Source organism: Botryllus schlosseri, chromosome 6 (assembly GCF_051294905.1).
Source record: "Botryllus schlosseri isolate E-star chromosome 6, Bs_hap1, whole genome shotgun sequence".
Taxonomy (NCBI): Eukaryota; Metazoa; Chordata; class Ascidiacea; order Stolidobranchia; family Styelidae; genus Botryllus; species Botryllus schlosseri.
This window is the reverse complement of record NC_137241.1, coordinates 11,015,305-11,040,532: the sequence shown is the minus strand read 5'-3', so window position 1 is coordinate 11,040,532 and position 25,228 is coordinate 11,015,305. Positions and strand designations below refer to the sequence as shown.

At 39.5% G+C, this 25,228-nt stretch overlaps 2 protein-coding genes and 1 long non-coding RNA gene across 6 annotated transcripts; 1 reads left to right on the top strand and 2 right to left on the bottom strand.

The window, feature by feature from the left end:
* Positions 1-865: 865 nt before the first annotated feature.
* LOC145440207 (uncharacterized) lies at positions 866-3,483 on the bottom strand. Its single transcript, XM_080317778.1, has 4 exons — positions 2,993-3,483; positions 2,798-2,931; positions 1,513-1,586; positions 866-1,423 (listed from the first exon to the last, which is right to left on the bottom strand). The coding sequence occupies exons 1-4, from the start codon at positions 3,107-3,109 to the stop codon at positions 1,350-1,352; spliced, it is 399 nt and encodes a 132-aa protein (XP_080173904.1). The 5' UTR covers positions 3,110-3,483; the 3' UTR covers positions 866-1,349.
* A 727-nt stretch (positions 3,484-4,210) lies between these two features.
* LOC145440255 (uncharacterized) lies at positions 4,211-14,109 on the top strand. Of its 2 annotated transcripts, XR_013915486.1 has the most exons (3): positions 4,211-5,574; positions 11,241-12,629; positions 12,670-14,109. It is a non-coding gene; the product is annotated as an uncharacterized LOC145440255 (long non-coding RNA). The 2 variants fall into 2 exon arrangements; XR_013915485.1 differs by lacking the exon at positions 4,211-5,574 and having other exon boundaries at positions 10,654-12,629.
* On the bottom strand, positions 13,580-24,307 carry LOC145440238 (sideroflexin-5-like). 3 transcript variants are annotated; one of them, XR_013915475.1, is made up of 8 exons: positions 24,120-24,297; positions 23,482-23,652; positions 22,943-23,134; positions 21,819-21,975; positions 20,241-20,442; positions 16,956-17,073; positions 14,068-14,433; positions 13,580-14,014 (listed from the first exon to the last, which is right to left on the bottom strand). XR_013915475.1 is itself a non-coding variant. In XM_080317813.1 (7 exons), the coding sequence occupies exons 1-7, from the start codon at positions 24,272-24,274 to the stop codon at positions 14,356-14,358; spliced, it is 990 nt and encodes a 329-aa protein (XP_080173939.1). In that variant the 5' UTR covers positions 24,275-24,307; the 3' UTR covers positions 13,580-14,355. The 3 variants fall into 3 exon arrangements, 2 of the variants coding, with proteins under 2 accessions (XP_080173939.1, XP_080173938.1); XM_080317813.1 differs by having other exon boundaries at positions 13,580-14,433; positions 24,203-24,307; XM_080317812.1 differs by having other exon boundaries at positions 13,580-14,433.
* Positions 24,308-25,228: the final 921 nt, after the last annotated feature.

Genomic DNA, 25,228 nt, shown 5'->3' with positions numbered 1-25,228 from the left:
ACCGAATACTCTCCTTAATTGTTCAACGTCCTTACCTGTAAAAACGAATCAAAATTGGAAAAGCTATCAGCGAAGCGTTCGTCTTTCATTTGAACAATGGTTAAAAATGTACAACTAAAATGAGATGCAATGTGATAATTACTATAGTCTTACATGAAAGAACAGGAACAGCAATATCACCAGGATTATTCACCCCATACAGATTATAATTATTATAAGTCGAATTACAATATGTTACCGACTATGAGTCTGTGGTGTTTTCTGGCGATTTTAATCTCTAAAATTTCATAGATCAATTATCGCGAAATACCAACTTGGAATCGTGTGTTACTTAGGCTTACCATACGTCCTCTTTTAAGAGGATTTGTCCTCTTTTTTGACTTTTTTGAAAGTGTCCTCGGAGGACGCCCTTTTGTCCTCTTTTTTGAGATTTTGTCCTCTTTTTTGAAAATTTAGGTCAGATTTAGAGGAAATTGCGAGTGATATGGCGCAAATTAGCGCAGAAGTGAAGCTCCGGCGGGTTTTCGGAGGGAAAAGTGGTGATATCAGCTCTGAGCGAAAAGAAGACCTTTTTTTTTAGTCATCCACCTAGCAATGTGGAGTGAAAAACGTGTTTTTGAGCTCTGAGCGGAAGTGATGACCTTTTTTTTTTTTTTTTTTTTTTTTTTTTTAGTTAACCGATCATGAAGCGGGTGAAATTTACCTGTTTTTGAGAATTCTTCTCCAGTTTTGCTTGTCTCGAATTTCTGCAAAAGTGTCCTCTTTTTTCATTTCCGAAATATGGTAAGCCTAGTGTTACTCACAAAAGAAATTTCCACTATATCCTGATAATCTTGATGGGATGTCAAGAAATAACAACATGCAACAAAGGAGTAACAGCAATTCGCCCACCCGAATATCCATCATCATTTATAACTTGCCCTAAATTTTCGAAAACACCCGCTCCTATAACTTTACCGGTGAGCCGACCACATGGGCTGAGAACAAGTAAATGCTTGATATGTAAAACTACTAATATTAATGATGGAATTCATCCGTGAATCTGAAAAATTTTCGCGCGACCACAACGAATCTCATAACTTATTCATAACATCCCTCGCGATTTAGGTGCGTATAGTAATTATCAGTCCAAAGCTCGTGGAAATGAAGATGGACAGTTTAACATATGCATTTGGCCTTCAGTTAGTTCATTACGACTATGCCCTGGAATACGGCAGTATAGGCTACATGAGTAATCCAAATGCGGCCGTGAATAGGAAAAGGTTGGCCACCCCTGCTCTAGATTGCTTGTCAAGACAATCAGTGTATGGAATTAGAAGATGTAGGCGACACTACGCATATGGAATGGTTTACTTACTCTCGTCTCTCAGTTCACGATCAACTATGCCATTTCTCGTGTGTGTATGAGCTGAATCCGCACTACCTAGTGAAATTTCAATAGAATTTATTACAAATAAATTAACTGGCAAACCGTTACCTATCGATATATCGTTATAGAAATAGGCTACTTACTTCCAACGTGAATCTGTCTGAAGTATCCATCTTCCGTTAGCGTCTCGTGCGATTCAAATGTGATATTCTCTCCACTGCAACAAGTTACAGATTAGTGCATAGGCGGATTACCGATATATTTTTAATATGGAGGCTCATGTGTAACCTAAAAGGAAATTTTGTTACGATGTTAAATGCCGGTTGGAACTGACATACGGCTTTTAATCAAGTCAAAAATATGCATAGGGAGCTAAAGGCGCCATTGTTTCTTCCAACTTTCTGACGGGAAACTACGATGCTATATGATTTTAATGCGAAATTCAAATGCAATATCCCAATGCTAGTGGTACAGTATTGGGATGACACGATTCCACTTTTTGTATGACTTGACTAGAGTAGGGTTACCATATTTCAACAACCCAAATTCCGGACACTCTTTAGCGCCCACTAGTGGATTTCAAAAAGAGTTATGACGTCACACTAGCAAACCTTTGCTCATAGACCAGAGGTGGTCACGATCCGGTTCAGGAGTATGTGGCGGTGTGTTATGTAACCGGGACCGAAAGCACATGTTTTCAGCCCCCTCCCGCCCAAATAAACAATGATTTTGAGCGAACACTATACGGTAATCTATGTCACTTGCCGGTGCGCACTACGGAGCTTTATAAGAAACCCACATCCAGTGGTTTCCAACCTTTTATGGTCGCCACTCAATCTCCAATTTGGAAATGTTCCGTGACCCAGATCAAAATTTGATGAGCTGATTACTAAAAGAAGTCAGCCCAGACTTACTCACGGGCTATTTTGGAAGCTGATTAGGTTCAACATATTCGTAAACCCCAGAATTAAGGCAAACGAACCCACCATCGTTTGGAACCACTATCTTTGAATTAAGCATTTAAGCGGCCTTAAAGATCTCTAGGAATATACCGTTCTCCTATAATTGCTATTACAATTGGGCTTATTCCAGTAAATGAAGGTTGTTTTTGTTTATATTTTATTGCAGTTTTTGCGAGGGTGGTAGTCTCCATATTGAAATCAATAAATGTGATAGTAAATCGCGCGCAGCGCGAAGAAAAATATCATGCATTAGCATAAATATTCCCCCCAAAATATTGTTTTTATGCTGATTTACGAAAAAGTTATGAGCCTACGTCAAGTCTTCAAAATTCCGGACATTTGGCATATTTTAGAAATTCCTCCCGGACGCAAGTTTGAACCGTGAAATTCCGGACGTATGGCAACCCTAGACTAGAGTCAAAATGAACAATGACTTAAATTGACTTGTGAGTCTAAATACTCTTACCTGTCGTAGTAATAAGTTATGATTAAATTCAGATATTCATTTGGGCTGGCGTGTCCCATTTCTATACTTTTACATTTGTGTCCCATAGAGATTGCATCAAGCGTCATAACTGTTTCATACCACGTTGAGTTCGACTGAAATAGAATCTCAGGATGAACACTAATTCGCCGCAAATACATATTTTAACATCCATACCTGTCTCCAGTCAATTGGAGTTGATGGCTTCGGCAGAGGTGCATTTACATCACAACCCAAGCTTTTGGATATCGCAGCTATGACAGCGATTGTTACAAAATTAAGAACACCCATCATTTTATGAAATGACAGGAAACCATGCGATGCGTCCTATTTATCCGAATCAATTATAGCAAAATAGGACATCTTGAAAGGATGCGTCACATCACGATATATCAATCAATATACTAATGCGAAATATAATCGTGACGTCTCTACACCGCCGCACATTTGCTAACGGGGATACATGATTTCATATTCAGGGTCGTGATCAAATATCGCTCTGTACCATGTAGAGTTGGAATGAAATTCATGACACTGAACGACATGTTCTTGTTGCGCAGTGTTATGAAGGCAATCATTATCTAGCGGTTCATACCAAATATTTAACTCCGCATCGTTTCGAACTTCTGGCAGGATAACTGCGGAACCTTTCGCTCACAATGAATGCTTGCTGTTGCTGTAATGAATGCTTGCTGTTGCATGTGGGTTAAATTACGGGTTAGGGGTAGGTTAGGGTTGGATTTATGGTTGGGTTAGGGTTAGGGTTTAGGTTAGGCTAGGTTAGGCTATGTTTCGGGTTAGGGTAAGTTTTTGGGTTATACAGTCACATGCTGAAGTGACGCATGCTGATGTGTTTCATGCTGAACTGTCGTTTTCCATTGTGTCGCATGCTCATATGTCGGGCAACCCAATCTACTACAGTTAGTCAGTCATTTTGTAGCAGGATGGGTGATTACTTTTTCACAGCGATGCATGCATGACATAACGTGGAATACATTTGTCCGAACTCTCCCTAATACGAATGCAAGATAGCTGACAAATTCACCCGTATCACAACTTCATTCGTGTAACAATAACCTGTTCGAATTGACGCAATATTTCGTGTTTATACAGCGTCTCGCCGATTGATCGCGAAATAAAATTTGCAAGATTATGAATCGCGCACGATAAAGAAATTGTTCTGCTGTTGTCAACCTGGGTTCGGATTGAACTGCTCAAGGGTACCATGATAAAATGTGGTAGACAGTGTTGTCATGTAAACCATTGACACAGATATAATTTACATTAAAGTCAAGCAAATTATGAGTAGCACTTGACAAGCTGATGATGAGGGCGATTTTTGTCATTGCAAAAAAAGTATAAATTTATTCAAATTTGTAACGTGAGGTCAGAAAATGTCAAAATCGTTTACAATCTCAAAATATTCTTGCAACCTACATTTCGTTGGTACCGTAGATGTTTGCACTGTTGGTGACCGGATACTCTGAAATTTTACAGCTTCTACCCTTCTTTCTAGGGCCCAGGGGTTCTGAACTCCCTATTTATAACGGGCCGCATATTAACAACAAAACAGGCTGCAGACCGCATAGCATAATTACCATGTATTTGTAGGCTATTAGAAATTCACTGTATTTACCAGTCGTATGCGGACTTTTAATTCATTTTTATGCATTCTAAAGCATTAGTTTTTAACAGTACATTCATATTTTTATTGACTCAAAGAACTTTTCGCGTGCCTCTTATCCATAGCAACAGGCACGATATAGGATACAGAACAGAGTTGGATTCACAAACAAATGGCGAATTGTGATGCAATAATGAAAGTTCTGTATCCATTATCGTGCCGGTTGCTCTTGATAAGATGCACGTGCACGTGATAAAGTTCTTGGAATCAATAAAAATATGAATGCACTTTTAAAAGCCGTGTTCAATTCTGTACCACCAATCAGTTATTAAAGCATTAGTGAACACTGAACAGCCTTCGTAAGCTTGCAGTTACTGTTTTCTGTGTGAATTAGTCATCTTTCAGTGACGCAAGTCCTCTTTGTCAAGTTGAAGTTTCTCGCTGGTCCTCGATAAAAGCTCCTCATTGCAGAACAACTGTCCCGTCGCCCGTTTGCCCTTAATTTCCTCCGCAAATGTCTCCACTTTGAGAAAATTCAGCCATGTTATTAGATATACAATATCTGTGGGCGAGTAGGTGGACTCGTCCAATGCTATAGGCCAGAGTAGACTGCGATAAAACATCGACTGACATTGCTATTGCTCTTCTGGTTACGGTTGAATCAGACAACTGTATCTTCGATATTTGCATCAGGTGATGTTGTTCTTGTTGCTAAATTCCGGAAACATCGAATTCACACAGTCTTTCTTAAAAGTCCACATTCTCTAACTGAATTCTTGGCTTTAGCTATATTCCAAGCAATTTTGAACAATGCCTCCGTAATGTTATTGCCTCGCAATATGGATTGTTAGGCGTGACACTAGCAACGTTTTTTTCCTAAGATCAGGTGCACCAGATTGATATTTTTTTTTTTTTTTTTGAATTGCCAGATGAAACTGTAAGTGGTGTCGCTTTGAACTTTAAATCCCTGCGAAGGAATATTCATTGCTCCACGCAGAGTTGAAAACCTAGTTTTCATCGCTGATTTCCCTTTCCTAGTCGCGGGCTGTTCAAGCCAGTCGTGGTGAGTCGTGCAATAGTAACACTCAAAGAATGAGTCACCGAGTGTTGAGAACCAGGGATGGATCGAAATAAGGTCAGTTGCTATATTCAAAATAAGATCAGTATGTTCACAATAAGGTTAGTCCACTGGGTTATAGTGTCACTAGGACTAGTGATGCGGGTTAGTATCATTAGGGTTGTGGTTTAGGATCATCATGGTGGGGGTTGGGCGAATCGCCGCCACAGCCTATAGCAAAAAGTACGAATCACCACCACGGGTTTTAAATACGACACACCAACGCAGCCTATACCTGAAAGTACGACTCACCAACGCGAGTTTTCCATACGACTCACCACCGCAACCTATACCTGAAAGTACGACACACCAACGCGCCCATAAGAAACCATTACGAATCACCGCCGAGAGGGGGGTCTAAAAGTACGAGTCACCACCGCGCCCATAAGAAACAATGGAGTCATGCCAGCGATCATACTAACTACTACTGTGTAGTGGCGATGATAAGCGCGTGCGGCCCGGGTGGCCCAGGTTTGGTTCCACGACTGCGCGTTTTTCTGGGGTCCTCTTCCCTGGGTTCGCTGGAATGTTCCCTCTAAGCTGCGCACGTGCGCAAATGCGCAGTGCTGACACGGTCTCTGCGCACAGAAAATCTAAGTTGCGCACAAAAAATCCGAAATGATGACCTTTTTCGCACTGTTGTCCAAGGGTCTGCGCAGTGAGTTGGTGAGTGTGGGCACTGGGCAGACTCGTCAAAAATTAAAGGGAACATTGGTCGCTGTTCTCGCAGCAGCGACAAAAAAATCCCAGAAATAAGACCCGGTGAAAGAGCGCACTTACAAGGAATGGAAAGAGCAACAAAGAGCCGCGAAATATACATGCATCTAAGAAAGAACTGTGACATGCCAGTTTAAGAGACCGCAACTGCACCGCGCAACTGGTCGTTCGGCATCCTCATATCTGTTCAATTCATCGCATTGTGTATTATCGCATTGTGCAGTGTGTGTGTGTGTGTGTGTGTGTGTGTCTTATTCAGATAAAAACATAATCTGACGATTATTATTATTTTAGTCGAAGGAGCCATATTTGCCTATATTTACAATTGTCAATGTCAATTCACTGTGCCGTCACAATTAAATACTCTTGACGTCATGGCCAGAAACTAAAAAATATGTTTAAACATTGGCGCTGTTTTAAACATGTTTGTTTTAAATGCAACCTTAGTTGGGCTCATAAACAACATCGAGTGGAAACTTTATCGATTTGATGCGCCATGCGTTGCATAGTTGAAACATTACGGAATTTTGGCTTGCGCTTCTATACGTGGCAAAAAATCAATGCTATATAGTCAGTCAGCCCTCAAAGCTTACCGGACCACCATCTGACATATCGATCTCGCCTTCCGAGACATGCCACCTCCTTTCGTCGTCTGTCCTTTTATACTATACTATTTTACTTTTCATTCAGTGTATATAGCAGTGGTCGGGAACCTATCAGAGATGAGCGGATTTGGAATTTCTATGTCCTAATCCAATCCAAATCCGAAACTTCAAATCCAAATCCAAAACCTAATCCATAACTTTTTCATTTTATAGTCCATGTCCAGTCCTAATCCGATTCCAACTTGAAATTCAGAAAAAGTGCTAATTTATGCAAGGGATTGATTGGAAGATTACTCTCACAACCAACGATTCTCTTGATTTGAGATAACTAGCATAGGGCTGCACCTCTCATGTTCATTTGCACCGAGTGAGCCATAGTGTAGTGTACTATAAGTACATCAATAGCTGATGTGAATAAGGTGTGTCGCAATTCGCCACACGACATATTAATCTCCCAGAAAATCGGTAAATCCAATCCAAATCCTAAACCGTTCAGAAAAAAAATCTGTAATCCAATCCAAATCCGACAAAATTTCGCAAATCCTGTTTTTTCAAAACCTAATCCTAATCCATGCTCATCTCTGGAACCTATGGCTCGCGAGCCATATATGGCTCTTTTGGGTGTAAGATATGGCTCTTGGCCAAATATTTATTTTTGTACTGAATTGATCAATATTGCAGCGACTTGTTGGTAAATTTTCATCACGGCTAAAATAACTATGCTCGTGGCAGTATAAACATGTCTTTGAGAGGTAAAGACAATGCCGTCTTCTCGTTTAGGGACTCGGACCCCCTCTTTTCAAAATTATAAAATTTAAGTTACTGTTACGCCAGTGGCCAATATCACTCGCGAATTCTATGTACCCGACTCGAAAACTTGAATTGTGCGATACGTTGATTAATCAAAGAGCATATAGTAGACATGGCGACGACCATTTCAAAACGAAGTTTTCAAATACCCATTCTGTTTCTGATCTACGGTGCGAAATGAACTGTTGTGGATGTGACATTCACAATTACAAACTGAATTACAAACAACGCCATAGTTATCCACGAACGTGATTGGTAAGTATAGCTCTGTGTAGTACCGGCGATAAAATGTATGCGTGTCGCGCAGCGTTATGTTACCGCCGAATACTTTGAGAATTGAGAAGTCGATAAGTATTTAGATTTTCGGAATCAGTGTGACAGTCACATTCGATTAATATTAGTTATAACGAATTCCAAGCTACTTACGATGAATTGCGTTATCAATGGTGAGGCTTGGCCCGTTTGTGCCTTACCTCTCGCTTGGAGCTTTATTTTCGAACAATAAATTCCAGTTTTTACAGAGAAAATATGGCGCACACGAGGAATCCCATGTAGTGAGTTCGAATTAGTGCTACTATGACGTCACAAATTTTCAATTGTGACGTAACAGTTGATTGGCATGTATGGCTCTTTGGAAGTTGAGATGGAAAAAATAGGGCCAATATGGCTCTTCGGACATAAAAGATTCCCGACCACTGGTATATAATAGGCTGTCATGCCTCCTTTCAACATCACCTAGATCAGGTGGGTGTCTGATTACAAAGACTACTCCAAGTCGTTTCGACATCTATAGGGGAGATGTGGTACCGATGGATCAAAAATTGGAAAATGATCGCTGGCCCCAATATGTTCAGTCGAAAACAGCCGATCTTTTGCTGGTTCAGCACTTTGATACAAGCTCTACCTATCGCGCACATATACATGAATACCGTCTTTTCCAAAAATAATTATGGACGTTAAAAATTTGTTGCTCGAACGTATCATCGGTCCCCACCCGGTGGGTCTAATGCAGGGGTGGGCAAACTTTTGAGCTCGCGGGCCGCATTCAACATCTGAATCCATTCGCGGGCCGCACTATATAAAATTGAGATTATAAACCAAAACACAATATCGCAATTTCATAATATAGTGAGGACGTGGAGATAATATATATGATTATTTAAAACAAGCCAGACATTGCTGTGGTGATATCGTACACGCGTCTGAAACTGTGGCGAGATTTCATGGACTGGTCGACCTCCATGGACTGGTCGACCTCCATAACCAATTTGTGAATATATAGAGATGAATGTCAGACTGTTGGTTGTCCCGATTCTTAGAACAGGATTAAAATTTAAATCTGTGAGCAGCGCTCTGTTCATAGATGTGCTAATTCCACTTTTGGTTCAGTTCCAGAACACACAATGCAGACAGCATCATAACTATGTTAGCTTCAAACGCGCTTCTACTATGTGTAGACGAAATATAAATACCATAATTTTACTCATATAGAGAACGAATCTATCTAAGACACGCACGAATCGTTTTTATAAGCACATCACTGAAATAATTAAAATTGGAGTGGCCAATCTGAAATCATACTCGTGATCCGAATTATGTCGTTTAGGATTTCTGAGATGTTTAATAATTGAAACCTTTCAAACTGCGTGGGCCTTGAGATCGGGCGGTCGCGCCAGAAAGTAAAACATAAAGAAAGTAATATAGGAAGTATTTACCTCAGAACAGTGGTTCTTAAAAATTTTTAAGTCACGCCCGCTTCCTTATGATGGTGAAAGATTTCGCACCCCCTTATCGTCATATCACAAAACGCAACCAGGCGATGCTATCAAACCTAACGGATAATTTGTTGGCATGGATGGTTACGAGTGTGGAGTGTTGATGAGAGATTTTTAAATATTAAATTCAGACTAAATACAGAGCAATAGCTATGGATCGGGTGCAAATCGCGCGAAGCGCGAAAAAATTTTCAGTTAAGCTCAGCTTCACGCCCTCCTTCAGATGCTTTCACGACCCCAAGGGGGCGCGACCCCAGTTTAAGAGCCACATGGTGACATGTACTAAGAAAAAGTTTAATCAAGTCTCTGCAATAATTCGATTTTTAGTACGCATTTTATCAATATTTTTAAGAAGTGTCTTTAGACTCTCGCGGGCCGCACAGCACGGTGTTGCGGGCCGCATGCGGCCCGCGGGCCGTAGTTTGCCCACCCCTGGTCTAATGGCACACGACCCGGGGACCTATGAGACATATCCCCTTAAAAACTCAGATGTGACATCTTTTATTGTTCAGTATTATAATCTAAGCTACAGCAAGCCAAAGAAGAATGTTTGGTTGCAACCGTCAAAAAATACAAGAAATATCAAATCGAATGTTGTCATAAAATCACGTTTCGATTTAGGCTCGAACTTATAAATTTGAGGGTACATACATACTGCCCGAAAATAAACAGTGTGACTTCCAAATACCTCGTTATAGCGATAAAACATCATATGCAATTATTACATAAATATTTTCTGTACGTAGGCATGTTTCATTTGTTTCATGATTAGTATGCTTAGTTATTTTGCTTGATTTGGCTATTGTGTCATCGGTCCCCACCCTACGAATTTTAAACATGAATCGAAAAAAATTTCACTCAAGGAAGGTACTGAAAAAAGAATAGGTGCCATTATATAGCCTGATACAAGCCCTACACTTCACAATAAAAATGATTGCTGGTTTGTTCGTGCTGAAGGTTACAACGAAAAATGTATAAGTCGATCGAAATTTAGTTTACACCCCCCAAAACAAAAAACATCTGCGAGAGACCCCATCGCTCGCGCACGTCAAATATTTTTGTATGAGAAGAAAGATTTTGCCAGCATGCAATTGTAGAAAGGTTCACGAAGTGTAATCATGAAATGATCATTGAGAATTTTCATAGTATTTTCGGTCCCAGTGATCCATCGGTACCACATCTCCCCTACCTATCTTTTCATTGTACGCAGTTTTGTAGTGTATTGAAATGATGAAATTGAATTTAACATGCGTGTAGTAGGCAAACATGCACCGGAAGCAATATCTTTAGAATGGAGTTACATAGGGATACCATATGTCCTCTTTTAAGAGGATCGTAAACTTTTTTCAATGAAACTAAAATGTCCCCCGAGGACGCCCAAATGTCCTAATTTTTCGCAATCCGTCCTGCTTTTTTGTTTTGAGTTGTTGTTTGTAGTATTCATGGTGTTTGTCGACTACTATGGTAATTTATACCAGGCCAATTTTCATCATTTATATTCCGTAACTGCCGACTTGTAGCACGGCCCACTTCTAGGCTTTTATAAGACACTGCTTACTTACTTGCTTGCTTACGGATGAAATGGCGAGGAGCCCATATAAATCTCCAACACGTAGGTAGGAATTCTGGAGTTGGCCTCAGTAGGATTCGATCCCGCAACCCATTGGTGCTGCAGCTGTCAATTATACCACTATACTATCTGTTAGGCGACTATACAGAGACGACTAAAATAGGTCAATTCTCACCAATGTGCACACGAAAACCGTCTTTTTTCTAGAACTACCGCGGCGGGTAAAAAAAGAGTCAACCCGACGGAAGCTGACCGTGGAAATTATGATTGAAGGTACCGACGAGCTGAGTTGTCCTTATAATTACTTTTGTTAGTCAACCTGCCAGTCGATCAGCAGTATCTATATATAATTTTGCAATTTTATGTCCTCTTTTTCAGATCTTAAAATATGGTATCCCTAACTTGACGAGTTGAATCGGTCACGCACTGTGATCGGTATGGGCAGGACCGTAACAGCACTTCGTCAGCCCCCCATAACAAAAAATCTATAATTAATGATTGAATCGGTCAATATGATCGGGAGTTGCATATATGCTATCAATATTTATCCTCTCTGTTCACGTAATCAGATTTACCGTTAATAGAGCTGAGTGAGGTGTGTTGGAAAAGGTAGGACCCCTAAAAAATAATTAAACATTTTCGGGCGGACCCGTCGGTATAATGACTTCGTTACATGATGCTATTTCGTGACCTCCTATATGCTATGTCATGAGATATTGAAATCGCCCGAACTTACTAAACTAAAAGACGCACGCGATTTCAAATTGGTATTTATTTACTGGCTTATAATTTTTCCCTGCGGGATGACATTTGTCTTGTGGGGTTCAGATCGCTAGGACAGGAACATTCGGCGCCAGCCATTCAGGCGCCTATGGATATTAAAACATTGTATAGATATCGTTTTCCGTCAGCACAGGGGCACTCCTTTTCGGCCAAGGTCTTCTGGCTGCTGATCGTTCTGGCACACTTCTCGGAGTCGCATGTTACATGGCCCATAACTTCATGTCTTGGTGCGTCGTGGCGCGGTAATGCGTAATTTTTTGTTGTTGGAGGAAGGGTACCCAATGATCAACATATCCGGCAACATCATATTGCGCGCAGCGCGAAAATAATTAGAAAAATTTGCATCAATTTCCAAATAGATACTTCATGATTTATGTTAATTCACGAAGTAATTGTGGGCCCCCTTCGAGCTCTCCCCCCCCAATTGAGGGGTTTGGGGTGTGGCAGTTACGGTCCTGGGTATGGGTATTAACAGGGTTGTAACCAAGTCACGAGACTCCGAATAACAAGTCAATCTCACTTTAATAGTTTTGATTCGAGCAGAGGGTCGAGTCCGAGTCATGGTATTATGACTCGAGTCCCAGTCCAAGCCATTGTGTTGACTGCTCAATTTTCAGTTAAATTCTTGTTAAACCCACTTTTTATAACTCTGTTTGGTGATATCGTATGGTTTGCATTTATAATATACTAATTTTCCTCACTTTCAGCAGTTTCTGGTCGCATTTTCTAGTACCAGTACCAATATAGACGAAATCCCAATAGTGTGGTTACTTTACTATTCATCGAAATTACAATGAAATATCGGTCCGGGTCGTATGGGTCTCGAGTCATATGACTTGGTTCGAGTCATGAGCGTAATGACTCGAGTTCAAGTCGAGTCATTTCCGTAGTTTGAGAAAATGACTCAAGCCGAGTCATCAGAAAATGCCAACTCAGTCATTACAACCTTGGGTATTAAAATCAACAGGTAGCAATGAAATGCCATTAAATACTGCCTTGCTCATTTCAGTCACACCCATTAAAAGGATGCTGCGAAAATACGAGAAATCTTTATATAATGATCCTTGAAATATTTAATTAAAGAAGCGAAATATTGTACGCCGGAGTCATAATCATACTAATCAGATGAATTTGTATTTTCATCCGTCTAAAACACAGATCACACAATGCGATACACAAAAGGTGCCTGTGCAGGGGTTACCATATTTTGGAATCGGGAAAGGAGGACACTTTTGCAAAATTTTCAGACTTGGAGTTGTGGAGGAAAATTCAGCAAAAATGGTAAATTTTTCCCGACTTTGTGGTTGGTTGACTAAAAGAAAAACGGTCAACTTTCCGGCTCAGCTCCCGAAATAGCCGCCCGGAGCGTTACTTCAGTGCTGATTTACTGTATCTCAGTCGAATTTTGCCCTATATTTAACCAAAATTCTCAAAAAAGAGGACAAAATCTCAAAAAGGACGACATTTAGGCGTCCTTAGAGGACGTATGGTAACCCTAGGCCAAGGAAGTCCCGAAATAAACATCATAAACACGGTCCTCTCTTGTTTACCGTGGTGCAAAAGACCATTATCCGATGATGATTGATAAGTGGGTCTCTAGATGACCGTTTAGCATTCCTGATTATATGTTCGAGGTATCATACCAAGATTTTAGTTGATTTGTTCACAGGTAAATTCAGTGTCTCTTAACTTCTTTCATCGGATGTACCAATCATAATGAAATTGTATTTCATATATTCGTATCATAAGATATGTATACAATACATCGTTAATTATTTCTTATGCAGTCCAAAAAAATTCAGCAACGCATAATAAAACATTTGCCAGTGACAATTTCCAAGGATCTATGAAATTTCATTAATAAAGATGAAAACCTATAAGAAAAATCGATTGATGAATAGCAATTAATATCCCCAAAGAAATTCAACGATTCATTTTGACGTCACCATGGGTATACAGTATGTCATGACAGATGATAAAAATTACGGGAACTTTGTTGGCAATCAAGCATATTGTGGGAGGAACATAATTGTATACATAGCAATGAAATTATATTGAGTAAAGGTGAAATACCACATCACTACAAATGTTGGTAATTAAGCACTTGGATTACATAATTGAACTAAAGCTATGAGTAAAATACGGTGAAAAGCTGAAGAGTATTAATAAGTCGCTTCTGTAGTAGTAGTACTGCCGACCTACCGTACATAACATTTTATGAAATCACCATAGGCCCGAATAAAAGAATGACTTCTCTTGCCGACTGGTCCACATCATTTTTAAAACACATTTCAAACCGCTACCGAGGAAGTGATTCCTATACATAGACTAAAGAAGGCACAATTGTACATAGTACACAAGCTGTATCCTAGATCAGTGGTTCTCAAAGTACATGTCAGAAAAAGTAGCAGCTAACATGAGAAATGCATTTTTGGATGGCCTGGGGTCCTGAGACTTTATGTAACTCAGACACTTGGTTCGTGCTCAAAAAACTATGAAACACTGTCTGTGATAATCTCGGATCTTGAACTTTGGGGCGTTATAGTCCTTTATTATAATAGAGTGATGTTAATTTGGTCTTCTCTTGTATTTCGTTTTCCAAGTCTTTTACCGCAATCTGCAACAGTTTGAACAAATATAAACGTCAACACGTGCATAAGTCCGGATCGAATTTGGTTTAATAGGGATGGGATTTTAGTGATGTGACATCACAAATATTCATTCTAGCATGGAGAAAACGAAATCCACTAGTCAAAAATTTGCAAAGGACATTTGTGGCTTTCGCGTCGTGGCTACGCCACTGGGTACAATTAATTGTGAATGTTCAATTTGAATCGGTAAAACAGATTTAAGCATTGTGATTAAATATTAGCACCTTCAAATGTAGTTAAAAACACAGTGCATAAATGGAATGTCATAAAACCGGACAAAGTGACTCAACTAAGCAGAAGCAGTTAAAGTAGACCACTGCCAGTATTGCAAGTCGCTATTTTAAAATAGGGCAGAGTGTAAAGATAAAAAGCCAGGGACAAGTACTTAATTAGGAACCTTCAAATTCCTGTTTGAGATTATGCCTCTCGGGATTCCACTTGGAAATATCCTGCTACAGCTTTAAACAAGGTGAGGTACATATCCAAGATGAGCATGAAATGGCCAATAGTGGTAAATATTAACGAGATTCCATTGAAATCAATGGAATTTTTGAAGAAGAGCATCAATTTATTAACGAGATTGTAGCAGCCAACAGGCCTCGAAAAAATTTCAAAAGTAGAAACGAGTTGTTCGTAATAAACCAACTGCTCAAGTTGTGCAAGTATACTAACCTATTTAACTACTTGGAATGTGGACATTGTACACTCCTTCGATGCGTAACACCTTCACCTCTGTGACAAATAGGGCTGAGCAAAACCAAGTACCTAAGTCAGTGGTTCTCAAACTGAGGGTTGAGAGATGCCTTAACAGCCATGACACCTGCCGTGCCATGGAATTGCAAACATTCTGGTAAAGCTGTTCTTATTATTTTTTGATATGACAATAAGGGGGTTGAAGAAAGTTTGAGAACCACTGGTCAGAAGTGATTCGACTCTGAGTCGCGTATTAGGCTTCGATTGTGTCAAGTACCGGTACTCGAGTATCACTGTAGGTGACATCACCAAAGTACGAGTGGTCAAATACGTGCCTTTTATGTGACTACAAAGAATGCAATGCTACTTCTTCATCACATTAGAGTTTACTTGGTACTTTTCGACTACACCGGCACCTATTTCATTGCACTTTCTGACAATGCTGTGTGTTGGCCACTACTTGAGAAATATGTCAATTCCACCAACGAGCGTAGTTTTGTACTATAGTTTTGTAAGCTGTGATGCGACTAGTTGAGGTTTACAGCTTTAAACAGTGGAAAATAATATCGAAACTATAATTATATCTTAGTGGCAATGAGCGTATAATTTTAGTGCTCGGAAAACTCATCTCACAACTCGACTCGAATCTTTGGAATTGGAACTAATACTGAATTCAAATTCGATTACTCGTATCACCGTGCTCACTGCCCAGTCCTAGTAACAAATCAGGGGGAAATCCTCTGTACTCCTTACGTAACGTCAGCGGTGTTGCATGACAAGGCAGCCTGTGATATTATTATTCAGAAATAGGCTTTCTGCATTTGCAGCGACAAGTAGTTATACTTTTCGATCAGTTCAAGTTTTTCAGGCTGTTCTACCTATATTTTAGCTTCGGAAAATTATTCAAACGGATTTCTAGCAGATTTGCATTATTTCTAGATATATAATTACCACAACGGCAGAGTGATATGGCCATTGTCATGGTGACAGAATATAGAATTGAAGATGCACAATTACACATGCACGCATTCATGGCCCTATCAGACATTCAGGTCAGACGCAGAGATGTATCCCCACAAGTTAATATGGTAATTAGTAACATATTATAAATGCCTGATGCCTACTTTTGCATTAGTTTCAGAATGCGTGGAACAGGGGTGTTCATTCAGGGCCTCATGTCTAATACTTCAATGGTGTACGGGCACTACCATTGGACCGCCACAATAGGATCTATCTATCTATCTACCTTTTATCTATAGAGTAGATAGAAGATGGGGATTAGCAAACTCCAGTCAAAATCTCATGAGAAATCGTATCAAGGAATGAATGATTTCGATTTATGTTTTGTTTGCCGGCTCTGCCGCGAAATATTATAAAGTTTGGGCTAACTGCCGCAGAATTTTCTTTGGTAGGCGCAGGTTGAATACTGAACCCCCCTGGTCTGGAAAAACGATACTAGTCGTCCTTAAATTGCAGCACAAACCATATCTTGTAGGCTACTGAAATAATATAGATGAGAGTACTTGAACCACTTCTACAAAAAGCTACCTTCTGTGTTCAGTAGTTTGTCGGATGATAAAGCGGAAATACGGGGCTGGAAAGATAGCTTTGCCAACAAGGCTTCATGTACTCTTAATGGCCCTGGTTAAAGAAAAAATACCCAGTGCAATGCTGACATCAAATTCAGAAAGACAATGAAGAGCTGCCAAAAATCTTGCAATAACATTTTGAACTAGCGCGATAGTGTTAGTGATTAATAACTTATGAATCACCAGCAATTATATATTATACGAACCTGTGATAACTGTGGAAATAAGGCGATCGCAACAGGCAGGGCTAAACCAAAAGACAAAGTGCAAACAGCGGCTTGAACTGGCAAATGGAGACGAGGGTATCTTGGAAACCATTTGGTCCTGAATAAAGAAAAAATGCTCATAAACAATCATCGTTCTTGCAATCCATGATAAACTTGGGCGGTTAGGCCAAGGGTCGAGGAAGCAGGTCTGCGTGTACAGTTATTGATACGATCTATTATTAACCACGTTGAAGTGGTTACAGGTCTGGTACGGCTGGGCAAAATCGAGTATCTTAGTGGTAGCGTATTAGGCTTTGAATCGAGCCTACCAGTTTCAATGATTATGAAGTCATCACAGTACCGTATGAAAGATGCAGAAAGCTGACATAGGTACCTTTTATGTGACCACAAAGTATATAATGCCAGTTATGAATTACAATATAAACAATTTTATATTATTTCAGCCATACCTATTTCATTGCACTTTGAGACAATGCTGTGTGTTCATTACTACTTCAAAGATATGTCATTTTCGTATACTGCGATACAATCAAAGAGGTTCCCAGGCTTCTACGGTAGAGAATACTATTGAAACTATTTTGACAAATTAAGTATTAGAGCAGTGGTTCTCAGCCTTTTTGTGTTCACTGACCTCTTTTGGACCGTCATGGACCCCTTCAAGTTTTCGTTCAACATCAGCTCAATTATCGTGTTACCATCATCTTTCTTGTGCAAATATTAATCGTAGGCTGGTGATAAATAGCCACAAAATGAATTTTCTTGAAAATAACTGAGCACTATAATTATGTAGAAATTGGATAGACTTTTATCAATTTGAAGGGAATTTTTCAGCTGAATTTATTGCACTGAAAATCCGGGTCTTAAATTAGATATGGATTTCCACAAAGATATATTGGTGGCGAACATAATATTAACGCATAACGCTTCCGACGACAGCTTTTGTTGTGAGTTTTTAATGAAAATATCACATCCAGCGTAGTCATTTCTATCTAGCATCTCATATTAAAGTTATTTAGTGGTTATATCACAGGAGAAACTGGATTTCGTGGCGAGGTTTCAATTCCTTCATCAGAGCAGATCAGGAATTTCTATTTCAAAGGACTGTTAACTAATTTGCTGAGACTGACAACTCCAAATCCAAAATGTTTTGCAAACATTCAGAAATTACCGTGTTTGGCCTTGCTATCTGTAACATTTCATTTTTCCACAAATCCCAGCAAGACATGTCTAAACAGCAATATGTTTGTATCAGCAAGCTATTGGAAATTTGACAATTGAAATGAGTATGCACAGTCGGCTATTTCATCTCAGACGACCATTTCAATGACGCAAGTCCTAAAGTTTAAGCAATTACGAAGCGAAACTGGCTCATGCCTTTCCTAATCAGAAAAATAAAAAATTGGTTGCCAGTCATTTTACAAATTTTGCGGCTTTGCGGACCTCCTGAAAATGCTTCACGGACCCCTGTTTGAGAACCGCAGTATTAGAGGCAAGTCGCATATCATTTCAGTCCTTGAAAAATTCATTTTTAGTACTCAACCCTAATCAATAGAATTAATACTCAACCCTAGATATCGGATTCAGAGACCAGTAAGATCATTCTGACCGCTAACATCGATATAATCTGAAAAAGCAATTAAAAGTCTTAGCAGTGAATGACAATTTTTCAAAAAAGAAGTTGGAAAAAGTAATTCTCCAGCGTGTAACATATGTAGACATTGTCCCGATCACGACAAGGTAGCCTACTCATCAGATCTAACTTATGAGAAATGAACAGCTGAAATATATTATCATTGTACGATAATGACACGATTACCATTACAAGAATATACAAAACTATGAGCTGCACAGCTACGAAATGTACACGCATCATTACATGTTTCAGGTGCCACGCCTCGCACAATTTTTTCGACAATTCCACATTAGACATTTCATACCGGGAGGCTACTCCATAGTCCATTCTACTTACTATTATTTCCGAAACTAGTTTTTGTGTCTGTAACTGATGAAAAGCCTGTGTTATATATATATGCAACAAGCGGACAACCTGGATATTCACATCTGGCCAGCTTGTAATGAGGGTGCCACAACCCCGTGTGGTGGTCGACAACTTTTCAAGAAGCTACCAAAATTTATGGAAATGTGAAATCACCATTTAAATGTGACCCCAGTTTCTTTACAGAGATAAATATTTCGAGTAATGCTATCGCTGAAACTAAACAATAGGCCTACGAGTTAAGTATGCTAATTACGGAAGAATGCAGCTACACAAAAGTAATCCTAAATGGATTTTAATAAGATTCAATAATCACATGAACTTGATCTCACAAACACAAAATTTTCAATTTGTTCAAAAGTTTAAATTGCACTATTAATGCAATCATTGCAACTGTATACTGTTCACCAGTGTTTGAACCCTTGACTTGACTTGACATACGCTTAACCACATGTTATGCTCTACTTTCAATTAATCACCATCTTTCGTTATTAATATACTAATTACAACTTCACACAACCATATGGTGGAGAACGGGATACGGTAAGTCCTTGAATACCAAAATTTGAAAGGGCCAGGTACCTTGAGTGCATTGACATTCAAAATAATATATTTGCTTGTGACCTTTCGATGTCTTGCTTCAAACAAGTTTAAAAGAAATGCAGTTAGCCACATCAACTGTCATTTATGGAAATTTTATAGCAACACGAAGCCGCAATTCCTGCAAAGTCAGTGACAGAAAAAAGGTTCTAATTTGTCCATTCTTGTTCTTTGGATGACGTCAGGATGTTGCAATAGTAGTGCACAAACGTTTTCCTTTGTCACAGGTGTTCTGTCAAACTATAGTATTTTGCATGGACACATCTGTATCGACAATGCTTTGTTGTAGTTCTGGAAATATGTCAAACTAATCTCGCTTTGCAGAACTTTGACACACATTACGTTTTTTTAAAGCATTAATTTTAGCAATGTGATCAAAAATTGTAAAGCCAGAACCTTTAAGCAGTTCACGAATCAAATCAAACAGAACAATCAGCTAAGTATGTCACGTTTACAAGAAACCTGACCAAACTCTTCCGCCAAAGTCTAATGATCCTCTCTGTTAGCCTAGTTCATATACTTGCTGGAGTATTTGGCCACATTACAGCCAACACACTTCTGTGTGCAATAGCAATCCTATGTGATCAGCATACCTCTAATCACAAGAACACGAAAATCTACTCCGTGTAAGAGCTTATATTATTGCACAGTCCGAACACTGTACCTACCTCTCTAACATTGACATAACGATTGGCGGTATAACGAGAATAGGAGCTGGCAGCACGGCCCTAGTAGCTGCCATTTCCAACAGTGCTTTTTTTGCAGCTACTTTTGAAACTCCAACCACTTTTCCGTCCTTTGTTGTGACATCGATCCCCGTACTCAATTCCTTTCTCCTCATCAGTACCACGTTGCACACACTGGCGGCGGCTGTGTAAGGAACGAAAGGCGTAAGCGTAGCCGCGATGATAATATGCAAGCAGCGAGGGCTAGGCCGTCGTCGAGTACATGAGTGATTCGATTCAAGATAGAGTATTAAGCTTCAAGTCGAGTCAAGTATGACTCATGACAATGTGCTAATTTCAAATATGTACCTTTTACGCGACCATAAAGAATGTAATGCCAGTTGTATATATCGCATTAAGGATAATTTGGTATCTTTTCGACCATACCTATTTCATTGCAATATGTGACAGTGCTGTCGGTTCACAACTACACAGAAATGTCATTCCCACTAAAGGACGTGGCTTTACTCTATATCAGTGATTCTCAACCTTTTTGTTTCCGCGAACCCCTTTTGGACCGTCAAGGACCCCTGCGGACCCCCCAGTTTTAGTTCAAATTTAGCTCAATAAACGCGCAACCGTCATCTGCGTTTTGCGAATATTAACTGTCGGCTAGTGACAAACAGCAACAAATTCACTATTCTTGAAAATAACTTTTCACTCTTATGTGGATAATTGGGTACACGGTAGAGAATTCTACAGCTGCATTTCTTGAAGTACGTGGTCGTGTCTTGAAAATCCTCGCCTTCGATTTGATATGAACGAGTGCCAAACATTTATTTCCACAGAGAGTGGTAGTGAATGCTATAATAACGGGCAACGCTTCCGACGACCTCTTTGGGTATAATCGCATCACATATGCCGCCAAAATTGAGACGCACATTTCTTATTGAACCTACATCCTAGTGATTTTTATCCAGCAGCTCATCTCGAAGTTGTTCTGGAATAGTGGTTACGTACATCACAGGAAAATGGATTTTTGCCAACATCTGAAGTCACGCTGATTGACCTTACTATTCCTACTTTTTTTATTTTTTAATAGTACCTTCATACTGAAATGAACCCGAATATTTTCGGCCAACACTCACCAGGGGTAATCGTCAGCAACAAGCAGAGAATTCAAAAGAACAACGTATATCAACAATCGTATCACCACCATGAAATGTCGAATACGAGATGATACACAAACTCTTTTTGTTGACACAGCCTTGGCTGGTGTATTTTGATAAAAGTCGACTCCAAAAATACACCAGCCAAGGCTGTGTCAACAAAAAGAGTTCGTTTATCATCTAAAAATAGTACATGGAACCCCTAGGGGTCAGCAGAACCCCGGTTGAGAACCACTGCGCTACATGATCCGTATGCTGCGAAATAGCATCGAAATTATAGTTCTTGATAATAATTTAACTTCAGATGGCAAGGAGCATTATAGGCTACATATTAGCATTATATAGCCTCGAATAAACTCTGGATAAGTTTTTGTTAACCCTAATGTCAAGTCACTGCATGAAAAAAACTGACCAACTGCCGGGAACGGAATAAACTTCTGAATGAGCATTCGTTTAGCTGGAGTCAGCGTTGAAGAATTCTTGACCAACATATTAAGGCCCACTGCGATCGAAAGTGCACTTGTCACTGCTCCGGCATAACCCATTAAGAAGTCTTTCATGGAAGTCTCCTGCAAAAATATTATGTTACTTGATAATGGAACAATGTGATCCAGGATGTATGTTTCCGGCTATATTATATTTGTGTGAATGCCAATGATGTATATCCGCTGAAAGATACATGAATTGATAAATGAGAGTTTAAGAAAATTCATCATGTTATTGACATAATAAATAAATCCTTCATGCACTATGCAGTGTGCGGGAAAGTGACAGGGTGACTCCATTAGATGTAGCCCTAACAAGTATCGGAATCAAGTCACTACCTTCAACTCATTGCACATTTCGAGTCAAGTCAAGTCACTTGATTTTTGAAGGTGACTCGAGTCAAAATAAGCAATGACATATACGTAGAGAATTTCTAAACAACGTCTGGTAACTGTCAGTGAAATAGATGATAGTCTATGAAAGTTCAGAAAATTGGAACAAATTGATATGATGCAGTACACAAGCCACCTACACATCAATACGATACAATTTAGGCCTGCCCAAATTGTTGACAAATAACATAAATCAATCCAATTTAAATCATACAAGATGTTCGTCAAGGTGAGCACTGATCACTTTATAGAACGGAAATACAGTGCTATAGTTATTAGTTTTTTGGAATTTATTATAAAATATTTTTGAAACGCTGAGTTAAGTCAAGTCATCTGAAAAAGTTGACTCAAGTCTGACTCGAATCATGTCATGACTCGAGTCGTCCCAGTTCTGGCCCTAGAACCAGTCTTATTATCACTGGACTCAATGTATGACAGATATCGAATGACTTGTGAGTCAAAGACAAATTTATGAATCATTTTCAAGTCATAAAAACAATCTACTTCACAAACGCATGTGATCAATACTAATCCTATATTTACTAGATTTAATTTCCGTTTTCAATATACTTCGTAAGATAGCAGATCCAAAAGGAAACAGCTTCAGCATGCTGTTAACTGAAATTATACATCAAATTGAAGACAAAAGAGCACTCACTTTTGTCGCATTTCTGTTGGAATAGTTCACGCAGGCATTGTGGCTTTGATTCAGCCACTGCCAAAATATCGTTGAGAACATCGTTGGATTGGGTAAAAGCATTCCGACTACGAGAGGAGTCCCGAACGGCACAAAGCCTGACATCCGGAAAGGCATCAGAATCTTTTCGCCTGTATCCGGATGAATTATTGCCTGAATGGAATGAATGGTATGACATTTCTGAGAAGACAATTAAATAACAATAGTCAAAACGATAAATAAGCCAAGTTTTGTTGCACTAAAATCGCGAGGAAGTTGTACTTAATTTTAACAAAAGTCGCAGTAAAAATATGCATTTATAATTTTAGTTGAACTTCTAGCTTGCAAACCATTGTGTCATAGAAAACAGTGAGATGCAGCTAATCCATCACATAGCTCTTTGTTATGCAAATCAAAGAGAATAGAACCATACTAGAAATAAATTTATAGCATGTTTTATAAATCACTCCTTAGGCCTACATTTTGCAGTAAAAATTTGAGATGTGTACGAGAGTGTATACCTGCTTGATTTTTTGTGCTTTCCACAATTCTGCATTAGTGTACGTGTGCCGGTCTCCCTCCTTGTATTGCTGCAATGTCCTGATACATCGTTTCAGCTCTTTTTGAGTCGTCAGTAGAGTACGTGGATCGGTTACATCCAAAAAATGCCGCAATCGGCCAATGAATGTATCCTGAAGAGTACAGAATTGAACATAGTCAACAATTGGATGCTTTGAGTTAGTATGAGATTATATAGAGTGTGCCGGTGGATGAAATAGCACTACCAGATCTTGTTGTGAATGTGATACATATTATTGATTTGAGGGAATCTATTACTTGGATTGATAGCAGCAGGAGGAAAAGGCCAGTTACAAGTTACAATACCGGTAGTTGAACAGTACTGCTATGTTTACAATTCAATTAAGTGGAGAAATCAACCATTTCTTTGGCACATACTCGACTTCATTCATAAAGCATTATATATCAACATCACACAACAAAAATGTAACAGCGAAATGCGACATGCTCAAACACGAATCCGGAGAGAAACCTATAGAATTCAACAAAATTAATACAATGGACAATGGACATTTAAATTTTCCGTTTTTCTAAAACCAGAACGCAACGGGTCAAATGCGTGTCAAACATATAGGCGCACCTGGTTATACTTCGATCCGCCTAGTTTGAACGGGGGTGCCACCATTATATAAGTTTTTAATCCTTCTGCAGTTCGATAGTCACCTGCACCTTCTCGCTTGCACGCGGCGCTACTTTTCCATAAATGCAGCAATGCCGCACTGAACACATGTACATAATTTGTTATATTAACCCAGGAATGCGCATGTGGGCGCATGTGCTGGTTGCAGCCTACCGGTTAATAATGAGTGACGCTGACCATAGAGTTCGGTTTAACCACAATTTTTATCAGTATCATCATCATCATCATCCTCATTGGTATATTAGCAATTTTTATTAGTTCAGTGCACCACAAAATGCGACACAATGAAAAGACCGGAAGGTGTCGAAGCGACTTGGAGTAGTCTATGGAATCAGACACCCACCTTGGCCTAGGCGATGTAAAGAGGAGGCATATGCACAATGCACATGCACATTGCACACTGAATGAAAAGTATAGCACATAGTATAAAAAAAACCAAGCAACAAGAAATAGAGTGGCATGCCATGGAAGGCGAGATCCATAGGTCAGTCGTGGAACGGTAATCTGGAGGATGCACACTGAATGAAAAGTAAAAGAAAGATAATATAGAAAAGCAACCGACAAAAATGAGGTGGCATGTTACGGAAGGCGAGATCGATATAGGTAATATAGGTAATAGAGCGTTTGATGTAAACCTTAAGTTCAACACATTTTTTTTGAAATGTTGCTTCAATTCAATATGAGGCACAAAAACCAATAGAGTACTCAATATACAAGTACAGCACACGCGCGTCAACGAAGAACTACCATATGATCAGGACGGAATACAAAAAAAACGCATTGCTCTATCAAGTATGCCGGACCCCAATTGTGGAACAGCATCTCGCCCGCTATCCGACAGTCGTCGAGCATGTCCGCATTCAAATCGAACTCGAAATACATGCAATTTCTTCTAAATGAGTACTAGCCAGCCTTCAGGATTAAAGGACCACGACCTAACATCGACCTCGCTCTCCGCCACATGCCACCTCATTTTGTCACTTGCGTCTTATATTCTTCTCTGCATTACTTTTCATTCTGTGTGCACTGTGCATGTGCATGACTCTTCA

Coding starts and splice junctions, on each gene's coding strand:
- LOC145440238 (XM_080317813.1), bottom strand. CDS start 24,274: ATGTACATGTGTTCAGTGCGGCATTGCTGCATTTATGGAAAAGTAGCG. Junction 23,135..23,481: donor AAGCACAAAAAATCAAGCAG/GTATACACTCTC, acceptor CATTCCATTCAG/GCAATAATTCATCCGGATAC. Junction 14,434..16,955: donor TATTTCCACAGTTATCACAG/GTTCGTATAATA, acceptor AAACTGTTGCAG/ATTGCGGTAAAAGACTTGGA.
- LOC145440207 (XM_080317778.1), bottom strand. CDS start 3,109: ATGATGGGTGTTCTTAATTTTGTAACAATCGCTGTCATAGCTGCGATA. Junction 1,587..2,797: donor ATAACTTATTACTACGACAG/GTAAGAGTATTT, acceptor AACTTGTTGCAG/TGGAGAGAATATCACATTTG. Junction 1,424..1,512: donor CAGACAGATTCACGTTGGAA/GTAAGTAGCCTA, acceptor AAATTTCACTAG/GTAGTGCGGATTCAGCTCAT.